Below are 23427 nucleotides of genomic sequence, written 5' to 3' on the forward strand. Positions count from 1 at the left end.
ACAGGAAAAAATAAAAATATAAAAAGCTGCAACTTCAGAGAGAAAAGAAAACAAACAAACAGAACTTGGATATATAATGAGTTAATATACAGACAGTAATTCACTTTAGTAGGATTTAATCAGTGACTGAAAAAAGAAAAATATTTAGATTTATAAAAGACTGGAATCAATATTTTACATGTTGTAGTGATGAAATATTCTGTTATATTTCTTCAGGAAAATTGCAAACAAACTTTAAATAAATGTAAGGTTTCTTTTTGTTAAATGTTAACAAAATCACAACTATTTGAAAATAAAACATGTATTAAATTATGCTAGTTTTAGACTTTTTTCAATTTCGTAATCGTTGGGATAGCGTTGGTATCCATCTTAGGCCAACAAAGAAACAGAGTTGGCCCAACGTTGAACCAACCAATATAGACAAAAAATGCTGTTGGTCCAATGGAGGGCCAACGATGAGTGTAGGATATCAGTTGTTGGCCCAGTGGAGGGCCAACGATGAGTGTAGGATACCAGTCGTTGGGCCAACGGTGTACCAACCGTTGGGCCAACGTTGCGCCAATTAGCAAAATGGCGTTGGGCCAACGAAGAGTCTGCCGTTGGCCCAACGTTGGGCCAACGCATGTCTGCTATATGGGATACTATAGACCATCATTCAATATGTATTTATATTTAAGATTTAGAATCCTTTAAAATAATTTATTGTAATCTTATTTTTGAAAGTGTGTCTTTATTAACCGTATTTAATTGATAAAATCCAGTTATATTGGTCTTTTCATGTGTTTAAAGGTGTGACAAATGTGTCTTTGATCATAATTTAATTCAGTCACTGATGTTCTTTAAAAATTGAATGTAGTTGTAAAATTAATATATTTATATCTGAATTAATACATTTATATGCTGGCGTAATTTGTCTGAATGTAGATCTATGCTAAATAATGTATTGACACTGGAACAACTGATACGGGGACTGGAATGCGACATTTATCTTAGTTTAGTCGTCCAATCGAAGCGTATGCCGTAGGTTATTCTGCTATTATCCACACGCTTGTAAACGCCTTTAAATAGTATGGTCCGGGTCGTCCATAACACCAACCTAGAACTAAGTTATACTAAAAATGAGCATTGTACTTCTTTAGCTGTACTAGTTATTCTGAAACATCAAGAAACATTATTTGATAAAAAATAGTAGTACAGAACTTTCAGAGACATGGTCCAGGTCATTCTGGAACTTCGTCCGGGTTGTCCCGAATATGGTCCGGATTGTCTGGTCCGGGTTGTCCCAGCACCACCGGCGAGCGGTGTACGGGGATACTCCCAACCATAACTGGGAGGTCGGGGCAGTTGTTAAAAACATGTTGCTATGTTACATGATACATGAAATGCATGTGTTAGGAGAGTAAGAGCAGTAATATATACAGCTTTGTTAAAAATAACAAGAAATATCTTTAAAAATGATGGTCGGCGAATTGTAATAAGGAAAGAAGTTTATGAATTTTTCATCTAACATTCATCTTTCATTTAACATTTTTCAAATTGCAAAACTAAACACCGCACTTTAACAATTTAGATGGTTCTCTTTTAATTTTTCGCAAAGGTTTCGTAGGGTTGCAATTTTGTTTCGTTTATCCTTAGACGAATAATTACAGCAGTAGTTTGATGAAGATTCATGAAGCGGTTCATGAGAAGAGGTCATTAAACGTGTTTATATTTTTAGCTAAATTAGTCCCTATCCCCATTTGTAACAAAATAGCAGGAGACCTTACGATATTGTTACACATCGAGTTTGATAAAAATCCATTACATTTTAGTGGTTAATGCGAAGAAAGGCATATCTACTTTTAGCTATAGTGGTCCCTAATATGGCCCAAGTTCCTATATAAATAAATTTGGAAGAGGACCTTATAATGATGCTCCAGACCAAGTATGACAAAGATCCACCAAGCTGTTCATGAGACGCTCTGTAAAGGCATTTCTAGTTTTAGCTCTAGCAGCCCCTAAAAGGGGTTAAATGTCCCAGCTGAACAAAGTTGGCTGCGGGCCTAATAAAGATGCCACAAATCAAGTTTGATTAGAATACACGAGAAAAAATCAATTAAAGGATTTTTTTATTTATTATTTTTATTTATTTCTAAAATAGGCCAACTGATCCCGCTTTAACAAATGCATATTCGCTATTCATGAATCTTTGGACAATGACGTCACACCTATAAAAAAAGTGAAGGTCAAGCAAAACATACAATTGTAATTATTCCAATATTTCTGTTTCATAAGCAAATTTTGACCGTAGTGATATCACATAGATAAACTGTATGCAGCATACCTTCATTTCAGTGTAATGAGATTCAGTCATTATATAGCATATATATAATAAAACAGATTTCAACTGAGTTCAATATTTGCATACCATACTAAAGAAAAATATTCATATATAATAAATCAGTTAAATAATTTATAACAAATATATCAAAGCAAACAAGTACTCTTTTTAATATGCAATCTGAATAAGTCACAAAAGCAAGAAACCTTTTCATATACAGACGACAATTGTAACAAGGAAAATCTTTTAAAAAGCACTTCTCTACATAAAAGACTCTTATCACACCCTTATTCATGTGATACGCAGACCGTATTCAGCTCTTTCTTTAATTTGATATATGTTGGTATTTGAACAGGGTTTTATCATATTAATTAAACTTACTTATCATTTTGAGATATATCAATATTCTTGCTAAATATACTGAGCCAAAGTTAGCTTTAAAACTGTGAACAGCGTCGTTAAGGATAAACGCTTTGTCTACATTTCACTCAGCGTAGCACAATCAACAGAGTGAAAGAAATTGACACTCTCGTCTAATCAGGCAGAGTGTTGCATAAATCTTCCATTTTGATAAATTATCTATAATGCGTTATCAAGTAGTTTGATTTGCAAACTGAAGTCACGTGGCATAGGTAACGAAAACGAATTTAGACGGCGTCGCCGAAAAACAGGATGATGAAATTAGTGCATACACGAGTCCAGGTCAGATGTGAAGCACTGAAGGTTCACACTGTCCTTGATGTTATAAGGCAAGGCGTTCAAGTATCTGATCGTGTAGGGGGAAAAGGAGTTCATATGATATTGTGTTCTTGAAGATGGAGTGATAAAGTCAGGTGGTTATGATCTATAGAGACGAGGTTGTGTGATATTTTGTACAACATTATTAGGGATACATGTATTCTTCTCTGTTCTAATGTCTGCCATTTTTGAGTTTCAAGCATTGATGTTACGTTGCTTTGGTATGAGTAATCATTCATGACATATCTGGCTGCAGCTCTTTGTACCTTTTCTATCTCATATGCTAAGTTTTTCTGCCATGGATGCCATATGGTGTTACAGTATATTAATTGTGGGTGGACGTATGTTTTGTAGGCAGTAAACTTTCTTTGATATTACGGTTGTTACATTGTACATTTCTTTTTATGAATCTGAGAGTGTTACTAGCTTTTGAAGATGTAGTTTCAATATGTTTTTTCCAACTAAAGACATCACTAATGGTAGTCCCAAGGTATTTAGCATTTTCTGTAGTTTTTAGTTCTTGATTATGTAATTTAGGCTATATGGAAAGATGGTATTTTTTCTTCTTTTTTTTTTTAGCTAAAGATCTGTCAGTTCGCTACCGTAGTGTACACGGGAATTTGGTTACTTTGGATACCAAACCATTTCGTACCTCTAATATCTACAAGTGATAACATTACAAACAGTGAACCTACTGGCGCCTGCCAGTCATAATTTAATCGTTAGACGATTGTTCGGCAGCAGACAGTTGAAGTTGAAGTGAATTTATTTGAAAGCAAAGGGGTCCGACACGTGTGGGTCACCTTAATATGGCATAATAAGTAGATCCAAGCCACTGGGGGCAAAAACATGGGTCACTAGATATATAACTGTGACAGTTATATATCTAGTGGCCCATGTTTTGCCCCCAGTGGCTTGGTACTATTTTTGACAGTTATATGTCTAGTGACCCATGTCTTTGCCCCCAGTGGCTTGGGACTATTTATAATGCCATGTTTTGGTGGCCCACACGTGTCGGACCACTTTGTTTGAAAGTGAATGTGCCATACCCCTTAACAGAAACAACCTCTGAATCAAATCAGTCTGTAAATCAGTGTGAAAAAATGTGTAATTTTAAGTGAGTCTGAAATGCATACCTAAGAAATCAATGTGAAATGAGTGAAATAGAAGCAAATAAGTCAAAAGTACGTGAATATAATTTTGATCTTGATAATGCCAGTTCAGAAATACAGCCCAACAGCACAGCAATCTCTGAATGTGATATGAATGAAAAAAAAAGTGATGAAAATAAACGTACTGAATCAATGCGACCATTACCAAATGGAAAGTTCATGTCGGTTGAAGATTTACTGAACATAATTAATGGAGACATTACAACTGTATCGTCTGTTCCTAGAGGAAATAAAGATAATGGTCTCATTCTAGTTGATGGTGAAGAATACATTATAAGTGTAACTTGTCAAAGGGGAAAAAAGCAAATAACTATGATGACTCTGGTGTTTGGAACAGTAAGAAATCAAGAACTTGCAAGACAAACTTTCTTTTGGAAAAACTGGAAAATGTCCAAACAAACATTAAATTTGTATAACAGGCTGAAAAATTTTCAGGCCTGACCGGGAATCGAACCCGGGACCTCTCACACCTGAGGCGGCTCACACCTGAGGCGGACACTCAACCACGTCGCTATAAAGCTTGCTCAAAAGCAAGAAGTATAAGTGCACCCTTATACTCTACCCTACTACACACCCCTCCATTTTAGAATTCGCCCTCGAATTCCAGGAGTTTGAACCTTTGTGGTACGTTCCAAGGACACTCAACCACGTCGCTATAAAAACTAGCTCAATAGCAAGGAAGTATAAGTGCACTCTTATACTCTACCCTACTACATTTGTTCATGTTAAAGATGGCATTGTTCAAACATTGCCAGAAGCCAAACGTAGGCTGTGTACAAAACACATTAAGGACAATTTGTTAAGAAATATGACAGATAAGATTCCGAAAAGTAATGATAGGAATGTTGAATTGAAAGAGTCATTGAAACACCATCCCAACCCGCCCCCACCCCCCCCCCCCCCCCCCGGCGCAAGTTTCAATTCCTTTCAAGTAACATCATCAGTCATAAACATTGACTATGCAATGCCATGTGTTTGACCACATATGCAATGTCATGCCATGTGTTTGAATATATATGCAATGCCATATGTTTGTGCATGATTAGTATGTATGTACATAGAATTTTTGATAAGCAATGTAATTGTGTGTTTTATTGTTCTGTAATTATATATCTGATTTAATATGACATGTATAATATTATAGTATGAATTTATTAAGGTACATTATATCAATAAATAAGGTTAAGTAAACTTTTCAATGAGTTTATATTAATGATATTACACTGCTGTCTGTTTCCCGCAATTTTCACGTAACGTACTATGACGTTATATCCGCTGTTTAATATTATTATTCGCTGAAGAAGGCATGTAGCCGAAACGTTGGAATATAAGTAAATTGTAAATTGATTGCGTGTTTTTTATCCACTGACAATAAAGTTTCAATTGTTTGATGTGTTGTTATGTGATACAATACTCATGAGACAAAAGCACTCAATTTGGTTTACAAACCGTACAAATATATCAGGCATTGTACTACTGATCTATTACATACAAGAGAAGGAATTAATATTCTAGAGTTATATTTTCCAAAGTGAAACATGTCCTCAGCGGCGTCTTTGTATAGATCTCCTTAATTAGTAGTCTTTAGTGCTTCTACATGACCTGAAATCTATAATTGTATACTCATATTGCACCAAAACAAATTACAATAATGAAAGACCACTAGGTATGGTTAAATGGTCCTTAGTGCCTCCTTTGTCCATATTTTACAACAATTTTATTTTTAAATTAGTATATTTATTAAGTTTAGCTCGCAGTGCTTTGTTATGTGACAAATTCATCTTTAGCGGTCCTTAGTGGCACTGGGTGCGTTGAAAATTAAAGTTAAATAGTCTATTGGGTCAGACACTGCTTACAATAATTATTACCATAAGTGCCCCTTAGTGGTCCATAGGGAGTCTTTAATAGTCCTCAGTGCCTCCTTAGTGGTCCTTAGTGCCTCCTCAGCGGACTTTAATGGTTAATGGGAAAACTGCTGGTAATAATTTACTCATATCTTCCTTATTTTACCATTTTCTTCAGGGTCCTTATTGTTCTCTTGGTGACACTAAGTGGTCCTTAGTGCCCACTTAGTGGTTCTTACTGGTCCTTATAGTGCCTCTTTAATGGTCCTTAGAGGTCCATAGTGGTCCCTAATGGTCCTTAGTGGTATATTGTATGACCCATCGTGTACCTGCCACCTTGTTATCACTTTAGAGACAATATTTTTGACTTGATCTTCGAAAACCTTTTTCAGAATGTTTGTCTCTATGAAATCTAAGCAAAATTAAATATTAGGTTATCTTGGGTAAGAACTAGGTCAGGTGAGCAATTCAGGGCCTTCAGGTCTTGTTATGAGCGGTCTGTCTGTCCGAAGAGTGAATGGTTTCCACCCAATAATTTGGGAACCACCGGACCCAGAACCTTCAAACTTGGTGGCATGATTGGACTAATCTAAATGGCCCCTGAAGTTTTGGGGTCAGCAGCTCAAAGGTCAAGGTCACAGGGACCTGAAACTTAAGAATGGTTTCCGCCTAATAACTTAAGAACAAGCTTGACCAAGAACCTTCAAAGTTGATAGCATAATGTGCATATAAAGAAGATGAACCCGTAGTTTCAAGAATACGCCGGTGAACTGAGAAGCTGAGAAGCCCCTTTCTTAAATTCTGAGAATACGCTACTTTATAAAACAGTGATATATGCACCTTTTAAATATAGATCTACCCCAATTTATATCAATAGTTTCACTATACCAATACAAACTGTTCTCCGCAAGTAACTGCCAACTTCTCCACATGAATCAGAGGTGAAAGACTAATGATTTCAGATACAACGTCTTTTATCAAATCGTCACGGAGAACATAGAATCTAGTTCCGCCCGGGTATCGAACTCTCGACCCCACGATCTGTAGATCTGCGCTCTCCTTATTGAGCTAAGCGGATGGGCTACGTTCACTGACGGTGGTGATGATTTCAAACATTTAAGTTAATATTCATATCCGGAGATCTTGTTGTTTAAGAAATAATATATCTCATTTAGTGATTTGTCGCTGAATAAATCATTGTTTGGAGTTCAGATGCGAAGGAATTAGATCTAGATCTATATCACGAGGGTGCAGCCCGAGTAATGTAATATACGCATCTGAACGACAAACAATGATTTTAATCAAATGAGATATATTATTTCCGATTCTAACACGTTACCAAGGACTTTAAAGTACATCATTGACGGCATTCATTAAATATTTGCCCGTTTTCAATCGGTTTCTTTTCCAGCGCGCCGCTGTGCCGTTTGACGCTATGACGTAATAATTGTGACGTCAGAACAGTGAATATAATGGTAAATAACCGTTTCTGCGAGCCTTTAATGTTAATTTATTCTTTTCAAACGTTCACATGAGTTGTGTTCGTGTTTATTTTATTTGCGGTTGGCCTGCATCTGAAGTGGAATCGAAAATAATCTGAAAGTCCAACTGTCTTTTTTGTTATGTCTGAGTTGTTTTCTTAATTTGGTAAATATAGATCTATCTAAACTATAGCCTATTCGAAACATCACATGTCCCTCTTAAAAGAAGATAACATGTAACGGTAATGATAAATGTTCAAAACGGATTCGAGATTCAGTAGTTAAACGTTTAGAAATTGAATGAAAAGTTCAATTTATACAGAAGTGGTAATTTGTTAACCTCAGAAGAATTGTCAAAGTATTTATTTCATAAAGGAACAAATTATAGATATTAAATTTGATATGAAAACCATACGTCATATCCAAGATAATAATGACAAATATTAAAAGATAAGAAAAATGATCATCAATGTTATGACTTAACATAATTTTTTCAGAATTGACAGATTTGGGCGGGCGATGTTATTTGGCAGACCTTAATGACCGTTAATTGGTAACAATTTAAATGAGGAACACTATGATCGAGATTTTTTCCACATGTCGCCCAACTTAAAACACCGCTTTTATTGCAGTCCCTCCAAGTCATAACGCCAGCAGGCTTAACTCCCATATGCACCAGAGACCACAATTAAAATATTTTGTTTTAAAGAAAGCGTACAATTTAATATATGAAACAAATAAATTTCTGGAACATGTTTCCACACTTCCTATCTTTTCATTATAAAAATCAAGACAGCTCTTCTGTTCATCTTTAATATGCACAAACAGGATGTTTGATGGTAAAAGTTCCAACTCTACAACTGACTTTGAGAAGCAAAACAAACAGATACGTTCCAGTGATTATATTAAAAGTCACAATTAATTATACATGAGTAACCATAAAATGTTCAAATATTTTAAAACAATTTAAATATGGTTTCTCCCAAAACATTAGAATTAGACAACCTGTTGAAAACGTTAAGAATCAGCTAAAAATCTACCAAATAAAACAGGATACCTAATTTAAAAAAAAAAAAAAGATTCCCGTCTTTGCGGGTCGGTATCAAACTATGAGCCGTGCCATGAGAAAACTAACATAGTGGCTTTGCAACCAGCATAGATTCAGACCAGCCTGCGCATCCACCCAGTCTGGCCAGGATCCATGCTGTTCGCCCACAGTTTCTCTAATTGCAAAAGGCTTTGAAAGCGGATAGCATGGATCCTAACCAGACTGCGCGGATGCGCAGGCTGGTCTGGATCCATGCTGGTCGCGAAGCCACTATGTTGGTTTACTCATGGCGCAGCTCAAATTATTTTTTTTTTTTGAAAACAGTTATTGAAAAAGACAGAAGGTTTCAAGTAACGTATGTGTATTTTTACTTTGCAGTCAATTAAATATTAGCAAACTATGAGCTAGCTATCCTATCGCAGTTAGCTCAAAGACTTCTTTGCTATCTATGATACGTCACAGTATATGCACTATAATGTGTCTCGACACGTATAACTGTAACAAGTCATTAAAAGTGAAATTTAAAACTAAATAAGGTTAAACCTTTAAAAATATAGGAAAGGCGCTTCCTGAAGAAAATTATTTAATCAAAACCAAAATTCCTGTCATAAATCAAATGGGATAATTGTTACTATCTTATTACTTTGGCCCGGGAATGTACTTACTTTATGACTGTGCCATTTCACATGGGTTTGAAGTGAATGCGGTTACTGTTTAAAATCTATGTTAAACAGAAGTATAATGAACGGGCAACTGACTAGCTCTTACAAAAAGCAAACCTTTTTATGATCATTTACTGCGTTTAAACCTTATTGTGATTGTAACAAAATGTTAAACTTAGCGGTCACGGAAGTTACATAGACATTGGTTAAAAATCAGCTTATAACATTTATTATCATGAAATATGCAGATTAAGGAAAGACTTTCGCTAAAGTCACGTTGTTCTTGCAGGTGGAGGTACAAAACATGTACTTATTGTCTGAATCAAGTGCAGCTTCTACATATAAACTTTTACCAGGCAATGCCTTGACTCGATTTGTGGATGAGTACCCAATTGTTTTTTGAAAATAGCCAAAATGTTGTCTATTTCATAGAAACTAGTTAAGCATGAACTTTAGTCTGCTCGAGATGTTCCTCACTTAAAGACGATTACATTGAGAAATCATAAAAATTGTTTTCCTTTGTGATTCACAATTATGCTTAAACATGCTACTATATATAGCGGCCCCGGTGAATATGACAGCCCTCGGGAAAGTTAAAAATTCATTATGAAATAACCTACTAATAAATAATGTGATTATAATACAACTGCACTACAGAGAAGATGATGAAAAAGTAAGTTTGAGTATTTTCGTCTGTTTACGTATCTACTTCATTTCTCTTTTCGACAACTTCATCAAATTGCTCAAGACTAAAATCCTCAACAACAAAGTTAACGCTTTTCCACTTTTTAAACGTCTTTCCTTGTCTATTCTTGTCGACTACGCGAAAGTTGCTGATAGAAATCAGTGGGAACTCTATGCCATGGTATTCGCAGACGCCTCCAAGCTTTTGCTGACACTTGCTGTTGCCACAAAAAGTACTGCCATCATATTTCAGCGGATCATTTTTGAATTTCGGAAGAGGATTTCTAGTCCAACTGATTCGCTTTTGTACTGCTTCGTCGATTACGACGTGTTGAGTGCCTTGAATTCTACGGATATCAGACGACATGCAAATAAATTTGCTGCATTTAAAGCATTGCAATTCCTTCTCATCGTCAGTCATTTTCGCTTTGCATTCTTTATCCCGTTTTTCTTCCGCAAGCTTGTTATCTTTTTGCATTTTTGTTAACTCTAACTTCCAAGCAACTAGATCTTTCTCAATATCAGTCTGTAATTGTGGTACAATTTCATTCATGAGTTGCTCCAGCATTTTATTCTTTTCTTCCTTTCCAACTATCCAGGACCCTTCTTCGGTTAAGACATAATATTTGCTATGGACAGCTCTAGCTCTTCCTAAAAAGAAACCAACACAAATTTCGTAAACGAAACTCCAAACACAATTTCGTAGCTAAGAAGGAAAATAAGTGTCCTTTTTATACGTCCGAAAGTACGTGTTACATGATGACAGAGGTCGTCTGTTTGTCTGTCTGTTAGCAATGTCGTTTCAACTCAATAACTTAAGAATGTTTTAACTTATAAAACTCATACGCTCATTGGCAATAAAAATACATTTTTGAGTTTGAAGTCATTGGGTCAGTATAGAAAGATTTTCTGCTCAATATCTTAAGAACCCATTCATCTACGATTATGTTACTTATCTGGTATATTTCAGATAGACAGCGAATGACTATTATTGATGCTGAAGGCAGTGAGTGAAAAGTCAAGGTCAAAGTAACTGTTACTACGAAATAATTAGCTCCCATTTCCTTGCCTACCCAGCGGGGGAAAGTATACATTTATCCGAGCATGCGCCGGGGACAGATACTCCTGTCTTTCCCTAGGGAAAAAGCTTGTCTAAAATAGCGTGCACTAAGGTGACGTCACATAGTACTGGCACCATTGTGACGTAATAAACTTTATAAATAATGTCAGGAAATACCCAAACCCATTTGTCTCCACGATCTATTTTGAACGTGATAGGCAAGAAAAATGATCTAACATGTCTGCCTGTGTAAGACTATTATTGTTTTAGAATCAGTTGGTCAAAAGTCAAAGAGTCAAGGTCACAGTGACTATTGGTACACATACAGTGTCCGCTTAGTATCATAATATTGCTTGTACAACCGATCCTTAAACTTTGTAGACACATTGCCAGTGGGCAGTAAATGACTCTTATCTAATCTGAGGTCAATGGATAAACGGAGATAGAGCCACAGTAGCAGTGAATGATCCCTAGTGATTTTGAAGTCAGTGGACAAATCTCTGACCTTATGGTTCTCAAATTGATTTCTTTGTGCGTAGTTTGTATCAACTGAGGTGATCGTTTTACATTAAAATTCGTAAGATTTTCAATTAGTGTTGCGATTCGCATTTGAAACATATTTATCTTTATATATATAATCCTACTTGAAATGAAACAGTAAACATGTAGTATAATTTTCATCTGCAAAATCAATCCCTTGACGAAAATGTAAACACATTTCTTATGAATGTTTTCGTGTAAAGCAGACTTACATTGTAATATTCTGTTTTTACACCATGATCGATAATTTAAATGTGAAATAAGAAAGAAATTTTACAATATCTTATGAATTGTAGAGGGGCTTACAAACATACGTATTACAGCTCGATAATGAAGACTTAACATGAAGTTAAAGTCTATAAGAAAACAAGAGGTCGTTGTGTTTTACATATCATAACGAAAAAATATCGCATATACTAGTATATAAAACAGTGAAATCCGGTTGAAAATCTAGAAACTGCTTGCTAATTTAACGATCGATATATACTTATTTCAATCCTTTTCTACCAAATTTCAGTTATCTGCAATTCAAAGCCACCAAAGAGACAGACCATTGGTTAAAAATCGAAAAACGCAGGATAGACGCCGGCTTGAGGCATGACATGTATGGCATTACATTTACCTCGAGATTGTAATCGAACGATCTCATTTGTCACGTGTTCGTATCGAATGACCAGGTTACACTTTGTAATGTCCAAACCTTCTTCTGCAATAGACGTAGCAACAATGAGTTTATGGTGTCCGCCTCTGAAGAATTCCAACACATTCTTCTGCTTGTGTCTTGTCATTCCTGAAAATTAAGTAATCTTACTTAAATTACTTACAATAATAATAACTTCGATAAAAACATGAAATAAAGATACTACCAACAAAGATATACGCACGGGCATGCAGTGTATAGACTATAAGTTATAATGGAACCTGAAACGTCAATATTTATCTATACTGATATCCACATATCATAACGGGTGAAAGGGGCTTCCTTTATGACGACAACCATGGTGGTATATTTCTGCCACGATATAACTAGGTAGTTATCGTGATACTAAAAGTTATCTTGATAAAGCAAAATTTTCTGAAAAGATTATTTTAACAGTCGAAAATTTCGTGGAAATATCATTGCGATGATTTACATTAGTATTTCGATATTTTTTGCATAGGCGCCCAAAGATAGATGCCATTTATTTCCAAGACAGCTATTTCTATACTTTATGCAATTATCTTGATAGCTGGAACTTTTCTGAAAACCTTGTCTAAATAGTTTAAAGTTTCCTCGAAATAAAAAATCTTGCAAATAGTAATTTATTGCGATAATGTTGATAGAAAAATGCAAAACTTTTCTAGAAACTTGGAATATAATCATGATAGCTACAAAGTATCTCATGGCAGTTTCAAGCACTACCGCGAAATTTTGCGCTAAAATATTTTCAGAAAACAAATGAAATATCTAATGAAACTTGCGTTCGGCAATAGCGGTCCGCCTGTCCTCCGTCCTTCCTGTGACGCATTTCAACGTCTATCCGCCATACATTTAGTGTAAAAGATAAGTACCATTTCATTGACATACCCCCTTTTTCAGCTGACACTCCCTGACCAACACACTCCTTGGCATTTAGTGGCTTCAGAGAATCCGTTTCATTCATCCAGCTTATAAGTGCTTTAGCCAACTCCCGAGTTTTTACGAAAACTATTCCTCTTGTGTGATCGTTGTTGGCAAGTGTGTTGTTGATCAATTCCTCTAGTTTTAACAATTTTGGATTTTCCGGTTCAGCATCGAAGGTTTGGGCCTTCAGATCTGTATTTAAATAAGCAGTGTAATGAGGTGTTTTATAGAATTTTGAGATCTATAATAAGATATCTGAAAACTTCTTCTTAAGGTGCCCAACTAAGAATATTGCCCCGTTAAATTCGCCCCGCCGAATGTCGTGCCGCCAAACGTCTCCCTGCAAAGCATCGCCCGCCTGACCTTAGGGCCCGGGTTTGCATGGCACTAGCCGTGAAACTGAGGAAATGAAATATATCGGCCAAGTGTGGCATTGACCTTTCGGATAGAGATCCATCCAACTTGTGTTATAATATGGCCAATAAATAGACGACAAAGCAGTGGGCAAATAGACGCACGCATGCCTGCAGACACGCACGCATACTGGCCTTTACCTTTCTATATTCGGGCGACGTTTGGCAACAAGAAACTAGGTAAGGCGACGTTCGGCGTGGTGTCATAACGACATTTGTCGTTGTGTCGCTGGGACGGAACGAAATAACGGAATTGAACAAATCAGCCACCAGATTTAAACTGATGTTTCCTAGTAAAATAAATAAAAGAAACAGAGTAATAATTAAAAATACGAATAATTTTGTTATTTTTATGCTGAAAATATCCTTATATGTTTAACTGAAACATCAGTACAAAAAAAATGTAATTAGAACAACTCACAATTTTCATAAACGTATAGCCTTAATGTAAAAGTTATATAAAATACTGCCAGCTATACAGTATAATTCTTATTTTAGACGTTATTTACTTTCATACAGTCTGAGCAGCATTTTATCTGTTTCGTTGTCCTCCAGTTTTTCTTCATGTTCGTTCATAAACTCCACAAGAACTGCTTTTGCATCTTTGATTCTAGCATCAGCATGAATCATCAATGATTTGTTGTACATCTGATAAATTTAAAAAAAATATATATCAAAATGAAGCTACACTAGAAATGTATCCCATAAACTGGCGTGAATTAAAACAAGACATCAAAGACCAGATCTGTTGACTACTAGTGCTTTATTTTAGTCAATGCAGTTGGACAAAACACGCATTTCAAAAAGAATAGGACAGAATGTCTTCATCTGGTCAAATCTGTACTTAGATATGTAAAAAATTTAAACCAATGCAAAAATGATTTTAACAGGAATATCCACGTTTCAAAGACACAGAACAGTTATCATCACACACCAGCTCATGTATGAACTCAAAGATTTGTAACACATTACAAAAATGTTTATTTCATTTACTTTAGATATAAGTATCACACGTTTAGGTCTTCTGACAAGCCACGTTGCGTATACTCACAAAACGTTACCCAAATCAAACATCATAGGAACTCTAAATCAAATGCCTATAATTTAATTATAATATAAGAAGGGCGGACGGGCAAATATAAATGCTTAGTCGCTTTATTGAAGGACACACTCTGCAGAACAGACTAAGCATCATGTGCCCCCATTTAGTAATCATGGTAATTTGTAGAAAGTTCTTAAACACACTATAGAAAGTATACATGTATGCGTTTTCACTATTTACAAGGAACTTTACTGGCAACAATATCGGTTTCTAAAAAACACGAATTATTTTGTAAAACAAGATCACTAACAACATCATTCAATTTAATATATGGCTTTGGCTAAGGAATCATGCAGCCTACAACCGCCCCCACCCCACTCCAACACACATATTTAATCCCTATTTATAGGAACTATGAGTGTAATTGTCCAAAACTTAAGAATTTTATAACTATGTAGTAAAAAGCAAAACCCAGTAAACAATGTTTTGAGTTTATCAGTCCTCTAGATTTTAAGAAGGCAGCTGTGTTAAAGTAATACATATCCAATTCATTACTCGTATCAAAATGTATCTAAACCTGCAAATGTTCCCAACACGGAACCATCATTCTGCGAACACGCTCCGAAGAAACATCACCTAACGCCTTTTTAAAATCACTGAGCCAGTTTTGAAATGAGACATCACCAGCGGTGGATGGTAAACGACATTTATCAGTTAATTCGGTCATGGGTGGTAGTTCTGTCAAACCTGAAAAAAAAACAGTGAAAAGAAACAAGAATGGTTACAAAAGTTGCTATATATTATATAGTCGTGATACCAAGAATTAGTATATACAAATAGCTTAGGTACATGTACCTTCAATTAAGATACGTCAAACTTGAACGTATTTTAAAAGGAAACTTCAGATAAAGATGGGGAACATCCGACATAGTTCACTGTCTGATCTTACTAACTTTTGAGATGTTCTTATTTTGCACGTTTGTTCATTTCAACTTACTTGGATGGGTTATCATATATTGATCTATGGCATGCATGTTTTCCAAGACGGCGTTCCTGTACATATCGTCGACTCTCTTTTTAGACGTTACAATATCTAAAGACGAAACAGAAATATTTTATTTACATTTCTTTATCGAGAATAATACAAGATCTCTGACTATATGCATATATAATACTTTCAATTTGTTTCAGCTGTCCTTGGGTAATCATCACTTCATCGAGTTTGCGGTGTTCTGCGTCCTTACGAGCACAGCTTAGCATGTCCAATACATACAAGGATTGTGTTTCAGCAGCAATCATTCAATTCAGAACGTTGGCGTTTAACAGGAAAACTTTAAATTAATGTAACGTATTTTCATATTATTTCTTTCCAACTTTATGAAAAATACGACGGTATGTTGTTGTTGTAGCATGCTTGGATCTAATTCTAAAATTTCTGAATACCTTCTGATATGTATTGTGAGTAAAAATCTGTACAATTGATATATATATCGGATATTGCAGCGGAACGTTTGACTGAAAAGCGTTAAACAGATAGAATATTTCGTGTTGTGATGCTTATATACCAAGCACTCTAGCAGTCAGATATAACACAGTTACAGGAAAAATGTTGATTTGTTCGTAATAAAATGTAAAAATCATTACGCTCTTTCGCTCTATTCACGTATTTTTGCAGGTCCATTTTGTTCTCCTTAACTGTACATAAAAATGTAGCATCCAAGTTCGCTAGTAGTTTCTTCATATGACACATGGCCGCTTTAGGATCTGTATGTCCTCCAACTCCCAACGATGCCGTTAGGCCCACAATCTGAAGACAGTTAAAAGAAAAATATCGGTAAGTCGGTCTAATAATGGCAACTAATCACATGGTTACTACTCGTATTTCTCGGATAGAAGTGCGTGCTCTCCTCGTATTTAATAACTGTTAGTATATATTCATCATGAACAGAAGTGGTTTTCATTTTTATATTGATATCTTGGCAAACGAAAGAAGGACCTTAAAATGTAAGGACTGCTGGCTACCACTACTTGGCATTTCACTAAGAAATAATCAATTAATGTTTTCCCATCATTTCTTCAATCTAAGATAGGAAAACCTGATATTCTGAAAAGATAAGACAATTATCTCTAAAATGCTATTTTTATGATGCACTAATGAATGTGCGATGTGTAAGATTAAACATCATAACAATATGCTAATTGCATTTTTTTGTTTAGCTTGGCTTTGAAGTCACCCCCACACAAGTTTAGCACTATGGCAACTTTCCAGATTTAATGGTGGAGGAAGAACCCATGTGCCCTTACCCGCATCGTTTCAGGCACGGTATATTGGTAGAACCACAGACTCTTTTTTCCGTACGTAAGCTGTATGGTTTCCTCTTATGAAAGAATTTTTCGTCCCTTGTGGTCTTTCAATCAGACTTTAGAGAGACATTTATAAGTGACTTAAGCATTCCTAAATTTGAGTTAAAATAATTTCTGAATTATGTTCAATCATACAAAAAACATAACAAATGCCGGGCGGAAAGTTCCTGCTTGCAGCGAATGCATTATTTTGTGTTCTACATAGGTAAGATTAAAATATTGCATGGCCTTTGCTGTAGAATCAATTTGTGTATCTTCACCTTTAATAATTCTTAGTTCACTGTCAAACATTTAATTTCTTACTTTATACCGAGCAATAAAACGTACTGTTCCAATCTCACATATCTTTACGTCTCTTAATCTTATTATTGAAGAATTCACTACAAATGTAACATAATTGACACACAATGGAATGTTACTTTAATTGTAGCTTACTGTTTTTACTTTTGTATTTCTAGATTTCTTTTTCAGGTAATAGGTTCCATGCTTTATTTTAATTCGGACGTTAAAAGCAAAAGTGACAAACCTGTGGAAGCGGAGAAACAGCAACATTTCCCTGCAATTTAAGGTCCATATAGCGACCCATGATTTCATTGTAACGATGCAGATCGTGCGTGTGGTGACATTCATCAAATACAATTAACGAAAATATTGCGAGACTGTCTATTTCATTCGTCTTCAATGCGTTGAGCAAAACTTGAGCTGTAACAACTAGTATGTCTCTTCTGAAATAACATTTAATAACAGTTTTCCTTGTATGCAATTAATTAAGATCTGAATTAAGTTCATTTATTTATTTTGTTGGGTTTAACGTCACACCAACACAATTATAGGTCATATGGCGACTTACCAGCTTTGATGGTGGAGGAAGACCCCAGGTGCCTGTCCATGCATTATTTCATCAAGAGCGGGCACCTCTGTAGAACCACCGACCTTCCGTAAGCCAGCTGGATAGCTTCCTCACATGAAGAATTCAACGTCCCGAGTAAGGCTCGAACCCACATCGATGAAGGGGAAGTGATTTGAAGTCAGCGACCTTAGATTAAGTTTAACATAAATACAAGTGGTAACTCTACCATCAAACATAAGCGGTAGCGAGGAGTACTTTTCTCAACCTTTCCTCTTTTGTTTCATATGGAATTTTCTAAATTGTGTTTTGCAGGTAATTCTCATGATTATGTGGTTAAATGACTTATTATACAATAGGATCGCATCATATTTTCCCGGAAGAGAGGAATGTTATTCCTACTGTTAATGTTTTAAAATGCACACTTTTTGTGGTTCTACCAAATTGTCTTGTAAAAAATTGAAGTAAATTATTTCATATCAACATACTTTTGGACATGTATAAAAAGTTAATAATGATGGAATATTCTCCTTTCTAAAAATTGCCAGATCGGAAAAAAAACTCAGGGTGATTAAACATAAGATTTATTGAAATACCTCATTCAAAGTGTTTATTTTGTTTACATATTTCTACCTCATCCTAGAGGAGAGGTCTTTTGTTAACATCTAAAATTTAATGTGAATTGACAACAACTATATAGGCAGAATCGCTTTTAAAAGTTTTAAAAAGACAGCAACATAATTTGACTATATGTTCAGCACACCAAATGAAAGCCATTATTGTAACATTCTGTATGATATTTTGGCCTTCATTTTGGCTGTGGATGACTCCTGATGTAAACTTATCTTCATTACCAACTTTTACACAACAAAACGTGACACGTAGTACTAGGTTCAAAACAAAATTTGATTAAGTTGTTTTGTCTTACGTATGTATGAAGTCCTTCAAATACTGCTTTTTCTCTCTTAAGACACTCCCACTGATTACTTTAGTCCTATAAACAGGCAGACGTTTACTAAACACCTTTCCTTGCTGGAAGGCTAAGGCTTCGTTTTCAACTAAAAATATCACTTTTCCGTCCTTCTTTTTTCGCAAGAGTTCCTAAAACCAACAAAACATATATAAATATGTTATGCCTTAATTAACAAATTGTATCATGTAAGATGTCAAAATTTTGGATCATTTATAAAATAATGCCCCTTTTTGCATTTTCAAGTTCCAAGAAAAACTACATGTGATTATGCTGTTTTGAAATACCTCTTACATGCTTAATATATGTGTTTTAACGGCAAAAAACGTCAGAATAGCAGGAAGGATACTGAGGTACGTTTGCTGGTGTCAGTTAGTAACTTCTTATTGTAGTCGCTGTATTTATATCTTATAAAGCAATTTTCATATGCATGCATATGCATGTATGTATCAATGTATACCTGCATTATTTTACAAGCCACTCTAGTCTTTCCGGTGTTTGTAGGCGCCATTACAACAACGTTTGTACCTTTCATTCCTTCTTCAGCTAGCTCCTTTTGATACTCCCTCAGCGAAACGTCTTCATCTATAACACTTTCGATCACATCTTCATCTGTATGTATTTCAAACGTATATTTGATAAATGAGGCTATAAGTATTATATTACATCTACAGGCACCGTAGCTGTATAGCATACTTTATAAATAAGAGATGTTTTTTAATTCTTTTATTCATTTCGAAGATTAAACCAGTAAAGGGCACATCCATAATTAAGAAATAGTTTATAGCAAAAACATATTTTAACACTATTTATATACGATGGACGGTTATACGTTGGACGTAATAAATAATCTCGTACGATATATATTCGCCCGAGTTAAGGCATTGTTAGTCATATTAGAATATAGGTGTATTCATGAAATATTTATTCAAATACACATACCGTAGGTTACATACGTAAATACAGATAAAATACCGGTGCGTAAATACAGATAAAATACCGGTGATAGTTATTTACCTGTCTTAATTTTTGTATCTTCAGAGTTATTCTCATATGATAATCCTGCCATTGCTGTAATGCATAGAGAAATATTTACTTCTATATTAGATATATTTGATATCTATAACTATGTGAAGGGACAATTTATACATTTAGATGTTAACACGCTATCGTTATAGAAAGAAATATTGAGTTGTTGCCGCGCGCTTTTATAAAAAAGCGTTTCTATGGTCCTTACTCAAGCATTGTTTTACATGAATTATTTTCAAGCATATGGTTTGTTTTTTATGACTGAAGAAATGTTAAAAGAATTAATTGCTTTAGGTTTTACCTTCATCACTACTATGCTTTGTGCTGTCACTTGGGCTCTTGTTACATTTTGAAATACTTCTTTTCAATGGCTACAATACAAAACGATGAATGTTTTTAAGAAAGAGAATATTATCTTAAATACTGGTTGTTGCTTTTGTTACGGTCGCTTACGCATAGCCTGTACGTTTAAAGCCGCCAATCTCTGTCAAGTCGACTCTTTGGCTCAGCGTTTAGAGCATTGAACTAGCACCGAGCGACCCGGGTTCGATTTCAGCCGCAGGCAGTTGACATTCTCTTCATAAAATGCTATGCTCTTTGATTTGTAACGGCTAAAAGTCGTAAGATGGAGCTCGTCCGGGATACGGACTTTATCTCGTGCCGAAAATGGCACATTCTAGTCCAAAAATGGCTTACATCATAATGGTGACTTCTCTGAAGAAGGGAAGTGTTATGGTCGCTTACGTATAGCTTGTACGTGTAACGCCAATCTCTGGCAAATCCCGCCACAGGCAGTTGAGATTTATCGTTTTAAATTCCTATGGTCTTTGATTTATTGCGGCTAAAATCGTAAGATGGGGCTCGTCCTGGATATGCACATTATCTCGTGCCGAAAGTGGCATTTTCTAAGCCAAAATAGCATACTTGTCAACATAAATGATGACATCTTTGAAGAGGGGAAGTTTTACTGTAGCATATGCATAGCCTTTACGTTTAAGCCAATCTCTGACAACTGCGACAGGGAGTCGACTCTTTGGATCAGTAGTTAGAGCATTGAACTAGCACCCGAGCGACCCGGGTTCGATTTCCGCCACAGGTGGTTGGGATTTTATTTCATAAAATGCTATGCCTTGTAATTTGTTACGGCTAAAAGTCGTAAGAGTTTTAGCAATGAAATCACTTGATAACACCATTTACATTCCGTTATAAACTCTAGGGTATTTTTGTCATTAAATAATAATTTTATTTTACCCTGGTGTTCTAGCCAATACGTGTATATAATACCTGATTAAGTTTTTTCAATTGCTCTTCGACAATCTTCAGTCTATCCTCTATGTTTGTCGCTGTCTCTGATAAGTCATCGACATTTTGCTGCATATTGGAAACAACCCTGGCATCCGTTTTGAAGTCTTCTAACTCCTCAAGAACTTCTGACTTTCTTTTCGCAATGGCTTGAATCGACTCATCCTTTGATGCTTGTATATCTTGTATAGCTTTCACTTTTTTCTCTTCAATAATTTTCAAAGCCCTCAAGGCTTCTTTCCTTGCTATAAGAATCTTCTTTTTTTCCTCATTGCTTATATGAATTTGGTGGTTCTTCAACTTAAAAAAGCGATACATTTAATACATATTTTATATTTACAGTTGAGATATTTATTGTACTGTTAATAAAATCTAGGGTTTTGTAGGGTATTGTACTTACGTGTATCAACTTATTCACTCCATCTTTTGCGTTCTGGTCATTAAGAAGACTTTTGTAGTCGTGTAACACGGCAACAAACAAATCTATATAGCCAGACAATTCTTGTTCCGAAAACTTCATTTCAGCCCTGTGAAGGATATCATTCCTAGCCTGTCTAGCCTAAATTAACAAAAATAAATCTATAAGTTTCTACAAGGCATATACTAAATAAATGAATTTGAAAACTTTGAAGAAAAGACTACATTTTCTTATTCTTACAACTAACATGATATGTATTGATATATGTCAAACGTATACCAAGGATAATTTTATTATTGTATCAAATTAACAAATAAAGCAAAAGCTCTGAAAGGACATACCTGTGTGAAGATATCATTTACTGGATTAGTTGGATCTATCTTGCATGTTAATTTCTGTTGGAAGAAACTGGCATTTATAATAATACTGAGAAGTCCTGCGGCATCGGTGGACTGGGCAGAGTTTGCAGGGCATTTTGTTGTCATGAAACATTTGGCAACATACCAGATATCCGAACACCATTTTGATATATCCGTATTTTTCCATAAAGGCTCGTGCAATCTGTGTTCCTGAACAATAAAGTGATACAGCTTACTACAGACGCCATTTGGACACGGCCTTCTTTTCTTCTTCTGTTTGCTACAGTAACACTGTTTCTGATCTTTGCTGATACATTGCCCTCCTGGATGATCTGGCAAAAGATTTGCATCAGTACATATCGTACAATTAATTTGTCCTTGTGGAGCATGCAGTCCTTGAAGAAAGGTGTTGATTTTGTCAGTGACTTCTTTTAGAACAAATGGAGCGAGACCTTGCTGCAGGTACTCAAGACTCTTTGCGGCTCTGACCCAGTTCTTGTAGTCAGGACTGTCTAGATCGTCATCCTCTTCAAAACTACTTGTATCGTCACTTGCACTCTCTGTGTCACTTGAACTGTCTGTGTCACTCATCTTAAGTGTACTACAGTTTTAAAGGGACGTTATAATAATCTGAAATAAAATTTTACATAATTTTCTATCATAAAATCTACAATTCACGTCAATCCACCTACAAATAAATGGACAATGGTATTCTCTACAGATACATAACTTCATATAAGTGTGAAAGAAGTTATTAAAAGTACAAGTCGTTTTAAGCACATTCTAGACTGTTCACTAGTTTTTCATTTTAGACAAAAAATAAACGAATTTGAAGCGAATTACTAGTTATTGATAGTATTTATATAGCCATAACGTTAGTATATTTTTATAAACCTTACTTGTTTCATTTCAACAAAGAATCACAAATGCTGATATTATTATCAAACGGCAGCATACTTATAGGACGTACAAAAACCAGCCAATAATTTATAAATACTTCAACGAATTAATGAAAAAGATATGGTAAAGATATACTTTTCAACTGATAAATAGTTATTTAGAACAAGCATGTGCATGTCGACTGTATTTGACTGCAAAACGAGAGTATGATACTGTCACGTAGTATTAAATGTGGTACGGTAGTACCAAATCCGAAACGTAATAAATCAAAATATCCAAACCGCGAAGAGCAAAATCAGGTTCTCTTAAAGAACATAAAACAATAGAAATCATACCTGAGTCAGGCATCCATTTTGTTAACCTCCGTTAACTACAGACGATCGATACAAACGGGTTTGTACAATGTGTATGCACACTGTTTTATCGTTTCGTTATATATCTATAAAGTGCACAGGGGAACTAAGTATATGTGCAACATGTCAGATAATGCAGTTCAGAAATAAAAAGGCCATGGTTACCGCAGATCGTTTCCTAGCCCAAAAAAGTAGTACTAAACATTGAAGAAAAATCTGTATTAACAAGCGCCCATGCTTTCACGACAAAATCTGGATAAACAACTCTACTGAGAAAT

The 23427-nt window shown here is 35.3% G+C and overlaps 1 protein-coding gene across 1 annotated transcript; it reads right to left on the bottom strand.

Moving 5' to 3' along the window:
* Positions 1-8352: 8352 nt before the first annotated feature.
* Positions 8353-23227, bottom strand: LOC123546418 (antiviral innate immune response receptor RIG-I-like). The gene is made up of 16 exons (XM_053550780.1): positions 23132-23227; positions 21879-22526; positions 21520-21678; positions 21102-21419; positions 20119-20188; positions 19806-19859; positions 19249-19400; positions 18747-18919; positions 17498-17696; positions 16252-16414; positions 15605-15700; positions 15185-15354; positions 14075-14213; positions 13117-13344; positions 12172-12339; positions 8353-10600 (listed from the first exon to the last, which is right to left on the bottom strand). The coding sequence occupies exons 2-16, from the start codon at positions 22485-22487 to the stop codon at positions 9963-9965; spliced, it is 3336 nt and encodes a 1111-aa protein (XP_053406755.1). The 5' UTR covers positions 22488-22526; positions 23132-23227; the 3' UTR covers positions 8353-9962.
* Positions 23228-23427: the final 200 nt, after the last annotated feature.

The sequence above is a fragment of the Mercenaria mercenaria genome, chromosome 9 (genome assembly GCF_021730395.1).
Source record: "Mercenaria mercenaria strain notata chromosome 9, MADL_Memer_1, whole genome shotgun sequence".
In the NCBI taxonomy this organism is placed as follows: Eukaryota; Metazoa; Mollusca; class Bivalvia; order Venerida; family Veneridae; genus Mercenaria; species Mercenaria mercenaria.